At 38.8% G+C, this 21288-nt stretch overlaps 1 protein-coding gene across 1 annotated transcript; it reads left to right on the top strand.

The window, feature by feature from the left end:
- The first annotated feature begins 6090 nt into the window (after positions 1-6090).
- On the top strand, positions 6091-20242 carry C1QTNF3 (C1q and TNF related 3). The gene is made up of 6 exons (XM_081317024.1): positions 6091-6657; positions 8901-9009; positions 13224-13378; positions 15034-15163; positions 17600-17699; positions 18996-20242. Exons 1-6 carry the CDS (start codon positions 6343-6345, stop codon positions 19153-19155), a joined length of 969 nt encoding a protein of 322 aa, XP_081173150.1. The 5' UTR covers positions 6091-6342; the 3' UTR covers positions 19156-20242.
- The last annotated feature ends 1046 nt before the right edge of the window (positions 20243-21288 follow it).

Below are 21288 nucleotides of genomic sequence, written 5' to 3'. Positions count from 1 at the left end.
TTGAGTACAGCTCACTTACTAACAGGCAGATGTTCAATAACAACCATTATTGGCTGAGCTGTATTGACTCAGTTATTCCAAGTGTGTGGCTGCTAAGCCTCATTTCAGGGGGGGCGAGGGGGGGAAAAGATGGAACTATCCTTATACTAGGATCTGGCTTTATAAACTATTTGTTTATTTGTTCCTGGGGGAAAAATGACACAAATCAATAACACTAAGCTATTTAAAAAATTGAAATTATCTATCTGCCCATAATCTTACAAATTAACTTTAATAACATATATAAACCAGCAATGTGCAGCTGCCACCAAAAAAGCTAATACAATCCTGGGTTGTATAAACAGGCATAGAATCAAGATCACGTGATGTATTCATACTGCTTTATAAAATCCTAGTAAGACCACACCTTGAATACAGCAACCAGTTTTGGTCACCATACTACAAAGAGAAGAGCAACTAAGATGATGAAAGGCCTGGAGACTAAAACATATGCAGAACGGCTGCAGGACTTGGGTTTGGCTAGTCTAAAGAAAAGAATAGGGGAGACTTGATAGCAGTATTCCAGTATTTGAGGGGCTGCCACAAAGAAGAGGGGGGTTATTCACCAAATTATTCACCAAAGCACCAGAGGGCAGGACAAGAAACAATGGTTGGAAACTGATCAAAGCGAGAAGCAACCTGGAATTAGAGAGAAAGTTCCTAACAGTGAGGACAATTAACCAGTGGAACAGCTTGCCTTCAGAAATCCTGGGTGCTCCATCACTGGAGATTTTTAAGAAGAGACTAGACAGTCACTTGTCTGAAATGGTATCGATTCTCCTGCTTGAGCAGGGGGCTGGAATAGAAGACCTCAATGGTCCAGTCTATTCTATTCTATTCTATTCTATTCTATTCTATTCTATTCTATTCTATTCTATTCTATTCTATTCTATTCTATTCTATTCTATTCTATTCTATTCTATTCTATTCTATTCTATTCTATTCTATTCTATTCTATTCTATTCTTCTTATAAGCAGAAATGGAAGATAAGGAGGGAAGCAAACATCGTAGCTTTATTTTGGGAATGACTAACTATTAATACCATTAAATATTTCAGAATTACAATGGCTGTACAGATTTGTCTGCTTCCTTCCTCTCTCTTTCGGTCACATGCCTTCAATATACATTAAAAGTCAGTCCTTTGGAGTGGTTTAGAGCAGCGGTTTTCTCAACCTGTGTGGACTTCACCTCTGCTGGCTGGGAAATTCTGGGAGTTGAAGTCCACACATCTTGAATTTTCCAAGATCAAGAAATCTGACCTGAAGTGATGGAGGACAATCCATTTGTGTAAATCCAGTGGAGAACCAGTGTAGTGCCAAAGGGGAGATGTTGAACTTTGACCCGAGCCTCAGGTTAGAGTGATTGGCCCAAAGCCACCCAGCTGGCTTTCATGCTTAAGGCAGAACTAGAAGTCACCTCTCCTGGTTCTAGCCTTACGTCTTACCCATTAGACCAAATTGGCTCTGTCTGGCAGGTCAGAGAGCCATTCCAGGTTCTGAGGAGTTATAGATATACATGAACTTGTAGAAGTAATTAGCTGAAAAGGATAGAGTGAAGATAAGATATTGTGAGAATTTAAAATGGGCAACTTAACTCAGCAGATTGTAATAGCAATAGCATTTAGACTTTACTGCTCCACAGTCCTTTACAGTACTCTCTAAGTACAATCAGAGTCAGCATATTGCCCACAGCAATCTTGCTTCTCATTTTACCGACCTCGGAAGCATGGAAGGCTGAGTTGATCAGGATTGAACTCCTGGCAGTGGGCAGCCTGAAGTATTTTATTCTAACCATTGTGCCACCATGGCTCAGTAATATTGAGTCACAACAGTTTTATTAAGGGAATACTAAGCACAAGCATTACTTTAGGCCTGATTAGGCAGTAAGTCCTTGGCAATTTTTGATACTAGCTAGAAACTGATTTTGCAGACTCAGAATAGCTGCTAAAGATCGTATAATGTTCCTCTCTAAATCAAAACACCTGTTTATTCAACAAAACGACCAGCAAATGGATCTGAAGCCAAATAATGAAATAAATATGCAAATAAAACACTTCATTTAGTCATCTTCTGTTCCATTTCCTGTGCCATGGGAAAGAAGACTTGGTTCCAGTAGTTTTTAAAACTTGGTTGTTAGTTCTTATTCAAATATTACAGAACCAAAATGGTTAAATAATTGTGATGATGTTAGTCAAAGAAAGAACCCAGGGGGATTTGCAATTGACAGATATAATTAGAAGGCAAACAAGATCAAAGTTAGGTTATAAAACTGTGTTTATTTCAATTTTTGCTCAAGCAATAAAACCATGAAACCACACCTTCTTTGATTTTTTCCCCTTGTCCCTTCCAATGTATGTCTGCTGTGAATGGGCATTACACATCTGGAAACATTTTTAACTTAATGTCACAGGAAACTGTACAAAATCTCTACCACCAGCTGAAAACATCAGGACTGTCCTAGGATTTGCTGAATCAAACTGTAATGTGCCAAGCAGATTTTTTTTTTGAATTGTATCTTCCAAATCCCAGTTTTAACCCATTTGTCTACTAGGAAAATGTTGCTCCTAATAAGAAAACAAAAATATAAAAACCGGATAGCAATAGTTCCATACAGGTAGATCTAGTGCAGGGGTAGGCAACCTCGGCTCTTTTATGACTCATGTACTTCAACACCCAGAATTCCTGAGTCAGCAAAGATCCATATGTCCATTAGATGGCACTAAAGATAGGATCTTGCAAGGTTTAAATAGATCTCGACTTAAGACCACGACTGAGCCCAAGATTTCTATTGGTAAGACAGACAGTTGTTAAATGAGTTTTGTCCCATTTTACGACCTTTCATGCCACGGTTGTTAAGTGATTCACTGCAGTTGTTAAGTTAGCAATAAGGTTGTTAAGTGAATCTGGCTTCCCCATAGACTTTGCTTGTCAGAAAGTTGCAAAACGTGATCATGTGAACCTGGGACATTGCAACCGTCATAAAGATAAATTAGTTGCCATATTTATGTGACCACGGGGATGCTGCAGTAGTTGTAAGTGTGAAAAATGGTCATAAGTCACTTTTTCTAGTGCTGTTGTAACTTTGAACAGTCACTAAATGAACTGTTGTAAGTTGAGGACTACCTGTATCATAGCTGATCTTGGTACTACACTCTTCTAGGCAGTCCTCATAAGTTTGAGGACTAGTTGTAAGTAACTTCTTTTAGTGCTGTTGTATCTTTGAACGGCTGTAAGTCAAGGACTACCTATATTTTCAGAAACGGCAAGCCATATGCTTGAACGGCTGGAAGCTGGCTATTATTCTGTTTCCCTTTTATGTAATTTTAGGAACTGGAAGTAACAGGTTTGTTGATTCTGGATATATATATGTATCTGCTATGCTTGGGAGTTGATATTCCTCCTCTATGAAACTGTCTACATTTCTGTAATGTATTGGGCCTTTTACTTGGACTGTTTTCACTTGTCTTTGAATGCTGCTTGAGATTGCTTAATTACGGTGTCTCTGTAACAGTTGCTGGCTGCCCAGACATGCAGTCTCCAGGACAATCATTGGTTGGCTCTGGGGCAAGAATAAGTTCCTTTAAACCTATTGGCCGCCGCCTAGTGGCCAACGATATAAGTAGCCGCGTAGAAGCCTCTTCTCAGTTCTGTTCCTGTTACTACAATAAAGCAATGTTCCTGTTTGAACCCTCTTGTCTTGCCTCCTGCTTCCCAAGAATCTACTACACAACAATTTCCACATCTCATAATTCATTGAAATTCTGATGTAATATGGTGTTTTCTGTTTCAAATAGAGATGTGAATGCTGATCCCTCTTGAAACAGCCAGAATAAACTCAAATGAAATGGGATTAAACAAACTACTTTATTTCTCATGTGTCCAATGTCAATAACTCACGGTTACAGCAATGGTCCATCTGGAATGCAAGATTGTAATTTGAACCCATCTCATTAGGTAAAAAAATGATGAATTTTCCATCCTGTGCAAAGTCACATGTTGAAGAAGGAGCTTGATATTCCCAGCCACGCCAGGATTCATCCAGAGAGATAGTACCAAGACAAAGGCAGGAGGTCCTGCTATAAACTATAAAAGCACCACCCACTTAACTAGAAAGCATGGTATTCACTATACAGCTAGACTACAATTCCCATATGGCACCTCTTGAGGAAATAACGTTTAACCCTGTAAATGCTGAATACACTAACACAGTCCTCAATTCCTAAACTAGATATAAAATGGAGCAGCTGAATGTATACTGGTCCAGCACATGGTGTATTGGATTAATTCACTTATCTGTGATCACAGAATAGATTGAACTATATACTTCACTGGTTGGGTGGGTTTAACACTTTGATCCACCAACCAGCCAAAAAACCCATCTCAGTTCCTTCTTTGTGTCTGCTGTTTTTAAGAGATCGGGGTCAAATTAGTAGCCATCAGCACATTCCTGTGGTAGTAAAATTCTGTAATTGAACTATATCCCTGAATGAAAAACATATCCTGTCATATACCCTATTTTTTTTCCTGCTGTTCAGTTTCATAACATGATCCCTTAGTTCTAGCATTAGTAAGGGAAAACAAGTGTGTCTTCCTTCACTTTTCTCATATTGAATCTTCTAGTTCAAACTATAAATAATATTTATGTCCTTTTATTCACAGATAGAAGATTTATTCTGAGAATGACTATCAACAGGGTGCCACGTTCAGAACAGAATTTCAAAATACTTTCTGTTAAGCAAGCTGTTGAATTCCTTAACAGAAGGGCATGATCAAGGAAGCAAGATCATATGGGATTTCTTTAATGAGTTATGTTCAGAGGGTTTTCAAAAATCTTGAAAATGAGATAAAAGTCTTCCAGCCCTCCTTTATCACAGATGTCATTAAGGCAGGATCTCTCTGAGGCTTTTAAATCTTTTCCCCAAGCTGTTTATATGGCAGGCTAAGAACCAATTTCTCCAATATGTCTGGAGTAACTTCTCCCATCTGCTAATCCTTTGTGTCTGGAGATCTTCTCCCTTCTGACCCTCAGAGCAACATCTCACACAACCCACTAGATGTGCTGACTGGGACGTTCATCTGGGACTCATCATCTGATAGAATTGGAGGGCACCCGCTTGGAGAAGTCTATTCTTAAAAGATCTGTGGCTGCATGTCTCTCTTTTGCTCTATTTTATGCATGCATGTACGGATATAAATATAAATGTGGGCACTTGATAGATTTGGAACAGAAGGTAGTGATTTTCTTGGTTGCTGAGCTTCAAGACAGATGATGTCCTAAAATAGAAGGGTGTAGGTGATTGGTAGAATAGAAGACTGTAGATGTTCAGTGAAATTGCTCTGTTATGGTAAATTTCTTAAAGTGGAAATATGTAGAACATTCTCTCTTGTATTTTTAGTGTCATAGATGTTTATTTGTGGATAAAAGTTACAAATCAGAAGACCAGGATAATTTTATAGGGCAATATTATTTAAAAGATTCAACCACGCTTCTTAAGTTGATGGTGATTTATTTTTACTTGGCAGGTAAATTGAATTTGGTTTGGCAATTGTCTTTAGGAAAACATTAGAAATTAGAAGAACATACGTGGAACCAAGATGGTTGGTTGGGAAAATTAAGTTTATACTGAGAACTGGGGCTTAGTAAATGCCTAAATCTAACTGTTTTTAGATAGTTTTCTCAATATTTTCTGGTCATTTAAATACAGTAAGAAATCCGGTTAATAAATAAAATTCTCTCCCTCACCCATTCCTTTGTTTCTCAAGTGGCAAATCAAACACACTTGGTTTGCTTGTAGCTAGCAAATAAATGCAGCATGGTTTCTAAACTCCAGATTTTTTTTAAATAGTCTGAGTGGCTAACCTCTCTATATCTAATCAAGAAGCCTAAAACAGTTGCTGTATGGGCTTCATTTTATCATGCTAAAAGAAACAAAAAAGCCCCCCCCCCCATTTAAAAAGAAGGATTAACATTTGTCAGTGCTCCCCAACAGGAACCACAGCTGTCTATTAAATGTGGTGGACATTTCCAGCATGCAAATCAATTTTTCTGGTACTGGGGGATGTGGTGAATAATGACTAGGTTGTTTCAGAAAGCATGACTGATTTGGGATGAAGATTCCTGCCTCTCTGACATTTTCACAGGGTAATTTATTACACGCAGCATATAAAGTGATGGTCACCAAGTCTTGCTGGCAGACTCAGTAGAAACAACATTCTCCAAGACTCCATCACACCAACAGCAGAGGGGTTTTTTTGTTTTTTTTTTTGTTTTTAGCAGAAGGCCCTCACTCTAAGGAGCTAGCAATGTTGAGTCATATAGTGCTAAAGGACATCCTCAACTGGAGTCTCCTGCTTTTGCTTCTGTTTCTTCATTTTTGCCTGGGCGAAGAAGAAAACATGGAGGTGAGCAGAAGAGATAATAATCCAGTGGCCAAAGTTTTGGAGAGCCACCACCAGACTGGTCATAAAGGTTCCAGCAGCAGGGAAAACTTGAGACAGCGGAACCAACTGTATAAGTGGACGGTTGAGGCAGTTGATGGTAATAGTGCTTCTACTGACCAAAATGCCTTGAAACCAGAAGTAGATGATGTAGCACAGACTACCTCAGACAGAGTCCAGGTACTCTGAATTAATATTCTAAGATGCTGTTCAGAAAGTATGTGAGCTTTTTGTTATATGCCAATATTAGCACTATCTTTCTCAAGAGCAATGGGTTCCTAATGATAGGGTGACCATGCTATGCACAGACCTCTTTCAGGATAGGACTTTTCTTTTCTCTGAACTTAATTTTCCATACAAATGTTTCCCTCCCCTCCTTTAGGACATCAGCTCTCTTTAATCTACCAATTATTCAATGTTACGCATGTTTATTTAGATGTAAGTCCCAATGTATGGATTTACATCTTAATGGGACAATCCAGTCAATGTTAAGCATTTCAGACCATAGTAAAAATTATGGGACTTGGTTAAATTTCTACAGATTATGCCATACTGATAGATTAGAAATGTTATGAGAAAAATACCTTGTATTGGAGCAAATTTTGTTCAAGACGCACGGGATGCATCAAACAGGCTGTCAGAAATGAAAGAAGGACTGCATGCTTCACAGTGGCATAAGGAAAAACTCTCAGTATTTTTCAATGCATCTTCTATGTAAATTTGTGTAAGATTGTAGTTTGCACATTTACTGGAGACAATTCTTAATTGAAAGTAGAATTTATGTAGAGGATATTGTTCATAAGAGTGGCAAAGGAGAAGACTTATTTTTAGAGGATATGTTTTATAATTGAAAGTAGAGAATATGCTTTATAATTTAAGTGCTTAAATATACTGCCTGTACTCCTTTCTCAGCTCAATTGATATTAGACACCAGAATTAATGTGCTTATTGATGTTATTATTATATTTTTAAAATCACTTAATTAAAAACAGCTTTACTGTATGGAATTTACTTCAAATAGAAGTAAGTGGTTCAGGCTGTTCTTTAGATGAACAAAACTATTTTATAGAAGAATGTTCAGATAGCAGGTATTAGAAATGGGTCAATGAGTGTAATCAATGCATATACATTAATTTAGATATGAATAAAGAGACAAGCAAAGTACTTTTTTTGTACTGATTTTGAATTGTATCCATGTTTAAACTAATGCTTTTCTTGGCAAAAAATGGGTTTCCAATTGGAATGTCATTGCATTTGTGGTGCTCAATGTTCAGTTCCTACTGTAGTGCTTTAAGCTCAGTTATTAGTACTGTAGTCAAGCAGTGGCAAACTCCAACTTTAGATGTACATTGGGGACACTATCTTGACTTTGTGGACCATACCCTGTAGATACTCGGTGAGGTGGCCTAACCGTGAAAGCAATCATGCCAGGTCTGTTCTTTAACTAGGGCTACCATATCTGGGCTGCAAAAAGACAGATGACCACATATTTATATTTATTTATTAAATTTTTATACCGCCCTTCTCCCGAAGGACATGTACTCTCTTTCCTGCCATTTAGAGATTGTCTATATTTTTGCAGCCCAACCATGGTAGTGCTATATTGTTGATGGTTGGAGAATGGATTTTGCTTGGAAATTTAGTCAACTGTCCCCTGGAATTTCTTCCTAAGAAGGAATGAGTTACAGCCAATTGCATGTGCCTATTGTTCTCTGAAGCATTCTGCTCTTGGCTGGAGCTGTCTATTATTGAGTGCTTTATTAAAATGGGACCACAGATCTGATATGTTATTTGTTTGCTCCAATCTTTGCCATGCCTCGTTTTTCAGGTGCAAGGCACAGGCATTTCTCCCTATAAGTGATTAAGAGACACCCTGATTTGCTATTGATGGCCCTGAAACAAAGGCTTTTATTTATCACCAGATAACAAAATTACAGAAGAATGAGGCTCTGCGGAGATGGAATGGTCTCTTTATGCAGCAAAGAAGGAATGGGGTTTGTTGCTGCAGATAATCTGTTACAGGTAGTCCTTGACTTACAACCATTTGGCTTAGTAACCAGAGTCACAAACATGTTGAAAAAAAATGACACATGATCAAAATTTGGCAACCAGCAGGGATTTATGATGATTGCTAAGTCCCGGGATCATGTGATCCCCATTTACAACCTTCCCAGTTGACTTCTGACAAGCAAAGTCAATGGGGAAGTAGGATTCACTTAATGATCACATGCTTCACTTAACAACTGCAGTGATTTGCTTAATGTCCACGGCAAAAAAAGGTTGTAAAATCAAGCATGAGTCTCTTAACAACCACCTGGCTTAGCAATGAAAATTCGGGTCCCAACTGTAGTTGTAAGTTGAGGACTACCTATATTGATATATGCTATAATTGTGATAATTGTTTTTGAACGATGTGTTTACAGACAACACAGAGTGGACCTCAGAGCCCACCAGAATGTGGTTGCCGGGGGGATTTTGGATTTCGAGGTTATCAAGGCCCACCTGGACTTCCAGGACCAGCTGGAATCCCAGGTAAATAATTAGAAAACAATTGTACAATGATGAACGCTTGAAGGGGTTGCTTGGTTTCTGTGGCAGTTTGCATAGCAGGAAAGATGTATTGAGCTTCTTGCTGCATCAAGTCTCATTGTTCTTGGGCTATTACTCTAAACCAGGGGTATCAAACTGTTGGCCCGCAGGCCGGTTTCATCATACTGAAGCCACGCCCACCCCATCGCCGGCAATGCAAAAAGAGTCACGGTATGTCACGACACATCACGTGATGTGGCGAGTTTGACACCTGTGCTCTAAATGGTGCACCACCTGGAACATCTGGCATACTGTAGTGGCATTCCTTATCTTGCTCCTTTCCTACTGTATTCTCTTGGCTTATACCTTCAGTCTCTTAAATCAAATGCATAATAGCAGAATTCTAGACTCAGAAGTAGTCATTTAGGCCAGTGCTTCTCAACCTCAGCAACTTAAAGATGTGTAGACTTCAACTCCCAGAATTCCCCTGCCAGCATGCTGGCTGGAGAATTCTGGGTATTGAAGTCCACACATCTTAAAGTTGCTGAAGTTGAGAAGCACTGAAACACTGATTTAGACCATTCATTTTCCCCATAGATGGCTGCTCAGATTCTGCCCAAAGACATATAGTAAATGATAGACCTTCACCTCGGTTTGTAATCTGCTAGCTAGGCAGTCTCCCACTATGTACCTTGCCACCAGCTGAGCTTCCTGGTCCCATCAACATTTGGCCTTTTAAAAATTAAATTTTAAAACATTGTGAAACTGATGTGCTTCAGTGCAAAATGCCAAATAATGGTTGACTCTTTCATTTTGCCCACCAGCACCCGAAAGGATGTGGGAGATAAAGTGGTGGCAACAACCATGCTGGTAAAATACTGCTTTGTAATTGCTTAAATTGTCCATGTCAGTAAAGAGCGAACTCCCCATCATTTTGCAAATTCCCCATCATTTTGTAAACTCCTCATCATTTTGCAAGAGTGCCCGCAGTTTGTTCTCAGAACTTCAAAGGGCCTACCCTCCACCTAAAGGTTTAGGGATCCATGTTGTAATTTAACACCAATAACATGGTGGGAAAGGGATCAGAATGTTCTCCTAAGCAATATTTTAATGCTAATATAGGTAGTTTTGCAATATCCTGTTTGTGTAAGAACCAGGTGCGCATTCAGAGTTGCAAAGAAGTCTTTGGATTGTGCCAGTTTTTTTCTCCTACTCTTTTTTAAAAAAAATTGATTAGTGATAGCAGCAGCAGTTTTCATTCTTGCCATGCAGATTTTTTTTTAGTTCATGGTAGCACTTTTAATAATTCTTTTATTACTGAGCTAAATAAAATGTTTTTATAAGCAGCTTTAGAGTGCAACAGGTTCAAATAACATGGTTATTTTGATATGTAACCAGAGTGAAGATGATTATATAGCTAAACTGCAAGCCTTAACCAAAATGCAATGTTAGATTTCATTGATATCAACAGCAATGCCCATAAACTATGAATTTTTTGTTTCATATCACGTATCTATAAACAACAGAAGGCATGAGAGAAAAAATGTAATGTAATAAAATGATGTAACGTATGAAGTTAAAAAAATATGAAAATGTTCAGAAGATACTGATATAATTCATCAAGTAATTAGTTAGGTACTTTAATGAGAGGCAAACGAAGAAAACTTAATTCTATCACTATGGTTCAACTTTAAATATGTTGCAACATACTTACAACATTACACATATGCAAGTTACAACAGCACTGAAAAAAGTTACTTATGATTGCTCCTCATTCCCATAGTCACATTATTAAAATTTGGGCACTAGATAATCAGCAAGCAGTTTTAATAGTTGGAGTATCCCAGATTTGCCTGATTGCCATTTGTGACTTTCAGGTGTGAAAATTGGGGAGCACAATTGAATTCCAGTTATGATGATTTTTTTGCTCATGCCTATACACAAGAATCAGTCCACTAATGGTCAGCACTAAATTGGTGCTAGATAAGAGCCAGCAGAATTCAAGAGGGGCTGGACTTAGACTGTTTGTGGGAACCTAATGATTCTAGGCTGATTACTTGCTTGACTCTGCCCCAAGGCTCTGCCTGCTCCTCTCCTACCTCTTCTCAGCTGGCTTAAAAATAGGCAAAGTCAATAGGGGGAAGCTGAATTCACTTAATAACCATGTGATTCACTTAAAACTGCAGTGATTCATTTAACAATTGTGGCAAAAAAGGACATTGGGCACAATTCACTTAACTATTGCCTTGCTTAGCAATGAAATTTTGATCCCAGTTGGGCTTGTAAGTTGAGGACTATCTATACCGTGTGCATAAGTGTGAGCATTTTTTTTTGTAGACTATGTTGTAATTGGGTAATGAGGAGACAGTAGCTCATGCTTCTGACTGGTGCTGTAGAGGTTTAGCAATTCCATGCTCAGAGATTTTGTAACAATCCCAAAGAATGGGGAAAGGAGCATGGATTGTAACCCTTGCTCTGGATCAAGTCTCAGAATGCATCTACCTCTGGAGAACAATTTTCATTTCTTTCTCTTCTATCCCGCAGCTGGCACCTGCCTGGTCAATGAGGATGAGGCTGGTGTTACCATGATGTCTTGTCAGTATTTTTCTGGCACCAGAACCCTCCAAAGGGCTGGGTTCCTTAACTGTCAACTGCCTATTTTTGACCTGATTTGAATGCTTTTATACCTTCTGTGTTGATGCCCTGGGAAATCATCAGTTAGTTAGCACTTGATTGTAAGCTGTTACCATAGTCTTCGATGTATGACCAGAATTGAGCCCAAAATTTCTGTTGCTAAAGAGAACAGTTGACCTTTCTTGTCACAGTTGCTAAGTGAATCAGTGCAGTCATGGTTCCAACAGATGAAACTCTTCAAAAGAACTTTGAGGCATTGTTTACCTTAAAGGATCTTTATTCGAGTAGCAGGATATCGGCACTTACATAATCAAAGTCAAAAGCTGAATTCCCCTCCCCTGGGCACATAGTATCGAAGCACAATTCCCTCCTCCAATTAACAGTCATAAATCACATTCCCCACTTAGCTTGAAGCACAGGCTTTCTCTCCAGCTCTCCAGCCCGCCAATTCTTTATTGGCTCTGACTTCAATAACCTTGATTCTCATGCTAAGTTTCAGCGTTGTTATGTCTAGCTGGTCTCTCATTCACATCTCCCGCTCCCAGCATCATCTAACTCTAAAAGCGAAAGGGAAAAAATGGCTACATTTCCATCTGTTGTCAATGCAAAAACATTAGCGATGTGGTTGTTAAGTGAATCTGGCTTCCCCATTGATTTTTCTTGTCAGATGGTCGCAAAAGGGGATCTCATGATCACGGGACACTGTAACCATCATAAATGGGAGTCAGTTGCCAAACCTCTGAATTTTGATCACAGGACAATGAGAATGCTGCAATGGTCATAAGTGTGAAAAACAGTTTTTCAGGGTCATTGTAACTTCAAACGGTCACTAAATGAACAGTTGTAAGTTGAGGACTATCTATATAAGATTTTGTCCTGAAAATGTACAAAAAAATTCCTAGGACAGAAATGAAGGAAATTCACCTATTGTCCAAGAAAGCCATTGTTATTGGTTCGTCAATACAGTTTTTCTTCTCAACATACCCTTAATTTTTTTAGGCCAGTGCTTTTCAACATTAGTGATGTTAAACTGTGTGAACCTTGACTCCCAGAATTCTCCAGCCAGCATGTTTAAATATTCAGTTCTTATCAACTTTCTTCTTATCTATCCCTGCCCTTTTTCCTACTATTTCAGAAAGGCTATCTGGGCCTCAGTATTTACTAGTATGTACTAGATACATTGAAGTTGGATTTTAATTATGTTTTTAATTTTTTAACTCTAATTTTTAATTTATTTTAATTTTAATTTTAATTTATTGTACAGGGGCCTTTAATTTTAATTTTATCTTAACTTCTGTATTTATTGTATGTTATTGTTGTTAGCCACCCTGAGTCCTTCGGGAGATAGGGCGGCATATAAGTCCAAATAATAAATAAATAATAAATAAATAAACTATAATTTCCATCATCCCCAGGCATTGGTGGTTAGGGAAGATGGGTGCTCTAGTACTAGAATATATATCTAGAGGATACCAAAATGAGAAAAGTGAAATCTAATTTAGTCCAAAGAATGAAAACAAACTTGCATGGACCCTTTTAAAGCTTGCATTTCACCAAACAACCTATTGATTGACTGCCCAAAGGAAACCATGGGAACAATGGAAATAATGGATTACCTGGCACAGAAGGATCGAAAGGTGACAAAGGAGACAAGGGGGACTTGGGACCCAGAGGTGAGCGAGGCCATCAAGGACATAAAGGAGAAAAAGGTTATCCTGGCATCCCACCAGAGCTGCAGGTAATTTCTCCTTAATTTTCATGACAGCATGATTTTTCCAAAAGGGACTGCCCGTTGCATAAATTTATTGATGAGTTTGTTTGTTTACCTGACTATGATCCAGAATATTTGTGGGTGGGCTGTGTCAATACTCTGAGGCAGTCCAGACAAGAAGCGCCAACTAAGAGTATATAGGCAGTCCTCAATTTACAAGGGCAGTTGTAACACTACATTAATGGTGAGGTTACAATATTAAAGGAATGTTGCAAGTCTGAAAGTACATCTCTCCTGCCTCACCTTTACAACCCTGGAATCACGTTACTGGAATTCAGATACTTGGCAACTGACTTGCACTTAGATGGTTGCAGTGCCTCACAGTCACGTGACCACCATTTGCAACCTTCCCTCCAGCTTCCCACCAGCAAAAGCTGGCAGGGAAGATGAGAAATCGCTCCCGTAAGTTGCTTCCACTGTTTTTTTTTCTCCTGAGGACCCCGTGATAGATGATGAGATTCAGGGATCTCATGCAACAGAGCACCTACCTGCTTACAGCACCCTCACCTGCACCCTGTAGTACCCATAGGCTCTTGCATGGCACTGCAACAGTCCTTCCCACATCTGGCCACCCTTATGCCATGCTACACCACCCATCTGCCCAGCGGCACTCCATAACACTCATCATAAAGGGTGGCATGTCTCCTTTGCTTAACAAACATGGTGTTTGCTTAACCACTGCGAAAAAGCCACAAGATTAAGGTTTACCTGATTTACGACCATCACGACTTATGATGAAATTGTAGGGTCAAATATGGTCATAAGTCAAGATCTATCTGTACATTCTGGACACCCCTGCTATCACTATTGGTGCCCAGTTTACATTTTCGTTTGTTTGTTAAAGCCAAAGTAAAACTGTCAAGACTTCTTTACCGGTGGAGCTCCGGATGGCTCCCGACCTTCGCTCCTTCCGACGTGACCTAAAAACATATCTATTTGAACAAGCCGGCCTGGTCTGATGGGTTTAGGGGTATTTTAATGTTATTGTATTAATTGTATTGAATTGGGCTTTAATATTTTTTAATTTTTGTATTTTGTATTTTTATTGTATTGCCCTGTACACCGCCCTGAGTCCTTCGGGAGAAGGGCGGTATAGAAATTAAATCATCATCATCATCATCATCATCATCATCATCATCATCATCATCATCATCATTATTATTATTATTATTATTATTATTATTATTATTATTATTATTATTATTATTATTATTATTATTATTATTCTCTCCATGCTGGAGCTGATCTGACAAATCCAGCCTAAAACATAATGCTCCTGGTGGCTGAGATGGCATGAAGGGATCTGCTATGTTAACGTGTACAGTAATCTTAAATGGAGCTGTTTGTTTTTTAGGCATCTATCTAGATGTTTTTCTGTCTGTGTATGAGTGGTTCTCGGTTCGTACATAAATCAATGGCAGTGTTGTTAGTCAGGTTGTCTAAGTACTGGCCCAGATCCTAGTGAAACATTTAGAAAATTAAAGTTTATCTCTCTTTCTCTCTCCCCTCTTCTCCTTCACCAACTAAAGTGAGAAAGAAGTTGATACAGAATTGATTGCTTTCAGCCATGTCTTCCAATCTGCCTTTCTCCAGTTCTTTAAATGCTAACTTTATTTGCATAGGTTGCATTTATGGCTTCAATGGCAACCCACTTTAGCAATCAGAACAGCGGAATAATCTTCAGTAGCGTGGAAACTAACGTTGGCAATTTCTTTGATGTCATGACTGGACGATTTGGCGCTCCAGTGAACGGTGAGTAGAGCAGATAGTGCATTCTGTGTGAATTTTGTGCAAAAGAAACAATCATTCGCCTTGAACGTTCTTTATTCAATCAAGCAGAACTTTCCCCCCTTGAAGCTTCAAACTGATGTTGTGTTTTACTTTGGGTCGAACACAAAGGTAAACATTGTGATTTTTTTCTAAACATATCTTCTTAATAGATGGAAATATGATGTCCATAGCTTATTATTATTATTTTTGCAGAACCTAAATATAACATTTTGTGATTGCTTGTTCAGAAAGGGTGAATTCTGACAGATTCTATAAAAAATAACAAGAACTGTTTGGACCCTTTTTTTAAAAAAAAAGAATTATTTTTTCCCCCTTTATTGCTCTTGTGTGGGCAATTTGCATGAATGTAACCTACAACTAAGAAATGTCCTTGAGTTAATTGCCTATAAAATTTCAACAGGAAATAATGGGAGGTACAGTAGGGAATAAAAAAGCCAATATATGATTTTTGCAAACTTATTTATTTCTGTCCCTTATATACTGCTGTACTCTGTATGGATTCCCAGCACTTTACAATAAAGCAGTAAAACAATATTGAATTAGGACAATACCATGGTAATACAGTAGAATAATAGAGATGGCACACATTCATAATTTTTTGAGTACATTCTGCAAACTTTTTTATGGATTTCTTGGGAATAGAAGTAACTCAAATTTGCTGTATATACTCAGTAATCTGATTCTCCAGAGTAGGTTATTGACCAGGTTCTTTGCATATTGACAAAGTCTCATTGGGATGCTGGGCAAAATATCTGCAGAGAAACCTGATCAATACAAGAACCCAACTGGTAAGTATATAAAGTTGTTTTGTTACCTTCTAATAACTAATAACATTTCTTAGGTTCAAGACAATATCAAAATAGAAACTGTAAACAGTCCAAAAATTAGATTTTGGAAACCCAGAAAATAATAATATTCTCCCTAAAACTTTTTAAATGCAACCTAGTTAAGCTACTATCGCTTTTACTACACTGTAATACATCAAACAGCGTGCATTAATTAACCACTGTTTTTTCTATATGCCCACATTCACTGGTAAAGTTAATACTAGACTGGAAATGAGATTTGACAGTCACAAAAATATATCCATCTTTTTATACCTCTTCTTTCCCCACATCTTGAATTTATGGAAAATTTGTGGAGCTTAAAATGTGCAAAATTGGCATTAAAAAAATAATGAAAGCCTTTAAGGTTCCAAAATAGATTCTAAGCTTCAGGACCAGGTTACCTCATACTGGATTGTTTCAGAGATAAAACAAAATATTTTGCAAGTGTGGATATTCATCTTGGACAAGAAGATGAATGAATTCTTAACAATTGTGGCTAAACGTGTGTACTCTTAAGTGTGGAGGGATTCTTATTGTATTTGGTAAGTATTAGTTCTGAATATATGTACAGGTAGTCCACGACTTACAGAGTTCATTTACTGACTGTTCAAAATTACAATGGCACTGAAAAAGTGACATGACCGTTTTTCACACTTATGACCCTTGCAGCATCCCCATGGTCATGTGATCAAAATTCAGATGCTTGGCAACTGACCCATATTTATGACGGTTGCACTGTCCCAGGGTCACATGATGAGGAGGTTATTGAAGTAGCTGTGAAGGAACTTTTATCTTGTATCGGCAAGACGAAAGAGATGGTGTTAGACTTCCGGAGAAAAAAGGAGGAACCTGCCCCACTTTACATCGGGGAGGACTGTGTAGAGAGAGTTTCCTCCTTTAAATTTCTGGGAGTCTACCTCTGTGAAGATCTGACCTGGAAAGTTAACACAACCCAGGTGGCTAGAAAGGCCCAACAGAGGCTTCACTTTCTTAGGATCTTGCGGAAGAACAGGGTAGAACAACAGCTAATGACCCTCTTTTACCGGTCTACCATAGAGAGCATCCTCTCGTATGGTATTGTGGTTTGGTATGCTGGTCTGACAGCCGCGGATAGGAAAGTATTACAGAGGGTAGTGAGCACAGCACAAGACATTGTGGGCTGTTCCCTGACACCACTGGATGACATCGCCAGGGCTCGTTGCCTTGGAAGAGTGAGGAAGATTCTCAGGGATGACTCACACCCTGGACGGTATCTCTTTACTCTCCTACCATCTGGGTACGAGATATAGGAATATAGCCAGCCGTACCAACAGGCTGAAAAATAGCTTTTATCTGTGGGCTGTTAGGCTTTTAAATGGGACATAATCTTATGCAGAATTGACTTGGGAGGCCGGTGTGTGGTGTAGTTGGTTCACATGGTGTGGTGGGATGGAGGGTTTGTTGTCACTGTGTGTTGGGGGGAGAGAGCACAGGGGGAGGCTCAGCTAATCTCAATGTACACATGTTGTACTTTGACAATAAAGGTTTATTATTATTAATTGTACTACATATTTTCTCTCTTCCCTTCTAGGGGTTTATTTCTTCACCTTTAATATGATGAAGCATGAAGATGTCGAAGACGTCTCTGTGTACTTGATGCATAATGGCAACACAGTATTCAGTTTATACAGGTGTGTGCAGTGCATTTGGGGCTTATAAATATGTGAAATAAATTTGGAAGAGGAACTGAAACTCAGGGTAGAGCACATGAGCTGCTTTCCAAGGTTTTCAGCTTCAGTCCCTAAAACAGGGGTCCCCAACCCCCAAGCTGCAGCCCATTACCGGGCCGTGGCCTGTTTGAAACTGGGCCACAGTGCATGCGAAGCTCCACTTATGTGAGCGGAGGGCGCTCGTGCATGATGCTCCATTTGCACAAGCATCATGCGCAAGCACAAGCACCCTCTGCTCACATGTGAACTTCAACTTGCGTAAGTGTAGCGTGTGCGCACCCACTACTCACACCAGTGGAGCTATGCACACACATGTGCGCCTGCCATTCAAACGCCCGCCCCCCCCAATCTCTGGCTGGGACACCAAGGTGGAAAGGTTGGGGATCGCTGCCCTAAAACCTCCAATTTTAAAAAGAAATAGGTTACGGGTAAGGGGACAAACCACTAGGGCAGGGGTGTCAAATTGACAGCCTGTGGGCCGGATGCATCATGCTGAAACCACGCCCACCCCAGCTCTGGCAATGGGGAAAAAGTCGCGGTACGTCGTGACACATCACGTGATGTGGCGAGTTTGACACCCCTGCACTAGGGAAAGCTGGTATCCCTTAGCACAGATCATCTGACTAAGAATTAGGATTGCTAAATTGGAAAAATGACCAATAATAGATTTAATGTAGAATTTATCTTGCCTGATATACACTGCAAGTTTTCTAAAATAGGAGTTGGCAGATAAGTAGGTAGATTGCATTGTCTTTAGATGGAAGTTGGAACCTTCAATTACTTTTGCCTATGTTGAAATTTCCAATCTGCTGCTCTAGGCCTGCAAAGTGGTACAGGTAGTCCTTCATTTATGACAATTGCTTAGTGACTGAAGTTACAATGGAACCCGAAAATGGCCCTTGAGCTGGATTTGAAGTTCCAACTGCAAGTTCCCTCCCTCCCCCAGTCATGTGATTACATTTGGGATGCTCATTCACCGGCTTGCATTTATAGCTGTTTGCAGCATCCTATGGTCATGTGACCATGACTTATATATATTTTTTCCCAGTACATGTTTATTTCCAGTTTCTGGCACAAAATGCCCATTGTAGACAATGGGTTCATTTAATGGTTGCAGACTTCCTTTTTTTAACATTGTCGTAACAGCGAACAGTCTCTAAATAAGGCAGTTACTAAACGAGGACTAGCTCTAGGGATTGCAACAACGCTTAAAATGTGAAGAACAAACCAGCTTATCTTTTGTACCTCTGTTCTTAGCTACGAATCCAAGGGAAAATCTGACTCGTCAAGCAATAGCGCAGTGCTTAAACTTGCCAAAGGAGACGAAGTGTGGTTGCGGATGGGCAACGGGGCACTGCATGGAGATCATCAACGCTTTTCCACTTTTGCTGGGTTCCTTCTTTTTGAAACCAAATAGGTCTACTCACTGGAAATGAAGTAAAATATTGCTATTTGGTTTCCCTGCTCTTTGGATCAGCATGGGAACATAGTAAAATCCCAGGGTTTGTCTTGACACCACTATGCTGTGAATTATGAAACGTGGTAAGAAGAGGTTAGGCCTGAATTTATATATGCCCTTTTATGACATTTTGCCTCCCACCACACATTCTTGCCTTCTTGCTAATGGATACTGAATAGTTACCAAACGCCTATTCCTAGTAATTTAATAGAGTGATAATTATAGCCTTTTCTTTTTCCATTTTAAACCAGCAATTTTCATATGATCTTGTGCTCTAATGGATATTGCATGGACAAACATTCAGATGGGATATCATTGTATCAACAAGTCATGTGTGTTTGGAAGCTCCTGTATTTTGAAATGCAAAAATATAAATTCAGGTAGTCTTTGACTTACAACCATTCCTTTAGCGGCCGTTGGAAGTTACAACGGCAGTGAAAAAAATGACATATAACCAGTCCTTGCACTTACCAGTGTGGCAGCATCCTCACAATTACATGATCAAAATTTGGGCACTAGGCAACCGTATATATTTATGACAATTGCAGTGTCCTGTGGTCACGTAATCACCATTTGCAACCTTCCCAGCCAGCTTCTGACAAGCAAAATCAATGAGCAGAAGCTGGATTTGCTTAACAACCACATGATTTAACAACCATTGCAAAACAAGTAATAAATTTGAGCACGATTCATTTAACAACCACCTTGCTCAGCAACAGAAATTCTGATCCCAATTATAGTTGTAAGCTGAGGATTACCTGTACATATCCACCTCCACTCTGCAATCATAGTGTAACAAGGGGATATACTTACACTATAAATATATCAAAAAAAGAGGGAAACAACATTTGGATGGAGACCAGCTGCACTTTTTCAGACAGCTTTATGAAAAAAAGCAAAAGCTTTCCAGATGAATGCAGTGAATCTTGACTATTGTTAGCAAGTAACTCTTAAAATACCACACAAACAACGGTGAGATTTTTCCTCTTGGTTTAAATAATTGATTGAATCCTGCATTTAATGTTTTGAATGTGTTTAACATAGGTAAAATTGAATTGGTTGGCTTCAACCAGATACGCGCAACCATCTCAAAATGTGCATCTTTGTGTGTTTGTGTGTCTATATTCTGTGGTCAGTGAAGTGTATCCTGCTTATTTCTGTCATTTTGACTGATGATTTGCTGTAGATCTGCTAATTTCCACTTCTTCTCAGTCTTTGAAAAATAAATATATCAGTTTTAGGGCTGATCTTTATTTTCTTCCTGTGTGAAAGCATTTTAAGAACAAGCTGATTAGATTCTGGTAAACTATCCATTAGCAGAGCAGCAAAGGATAGTCTTTTTGAAGCCGGTTGGCTATATATTACTGTGAGACTTAAGTCTTTTAAATAATGTTTTTAAGCATACATTGGTACATTGAATATTTTAGACTTAGTAGGAATTGCAATCTGTAGATGTTCTTAAAAAATTGTAGCCTTCTTTAGAATGCACCAAAGAAGAATATAAACTTTTTAAAGTATATTAGGAAGATGATGGCATGCTTTTAAAACATAGTTTCACTCTCTTATTCATTTACTAATAATGGTATTCTGACCCCTGTTCTTAGTATGGATACCTTCTGAATTTGTTTTTATGTGTTTCAAGTATTTGTTTATTTTGTACAGAACACTTACTAAATAAAGACCATTTTGAATAAGTATTTGTGCACTTATGACTGTAATTCCAGGCACAATCATAATGGTCTGATCCCATATTAGGTAGCCTCATATCAAAGACAATTAGTAACTTGGCTTTCAAACAAATTATACTTAGGGTGCTTAGAACATATAATTATGCGTTCAAACCCCTATTCCAAATGCAGGTAGTCCTCGACTTACGATCAAAATTGAGTCCAGAATTTCTGTTGCTAAGTGAGACAGTTGTTAAGTGGGTTTTGCCCCATTTCACCTTTCGTGCTGCAGTTGTTAAGTGAATCCCTGCAGTTGTTAAGTTAGTAACATGGTTATTAAGTGAATCTGGATTCTCCTTGACTTTACTTGTCAGAAGGTCACAAAAGGTGATCACATGACCTTGGGACACTGCGACCCTCATAA

The sequence above is a fragment of the Vipera berus genome (genome assembly GCF_964194415.1).
Source record: "Vipera berus genome assembly, chromosome: 2".
Taxonomy (NCBI): domain Eukaryota; kingdom Metazoa; phylum Chordata; class Lepidosauria; order Squamata; family Viperidae; genus Vipera; species Vipera berus.
Note: the sequence above shows the minus strand (reverse complement) of the source record. Positions and strands in the feature narration are given on the sequence as shown.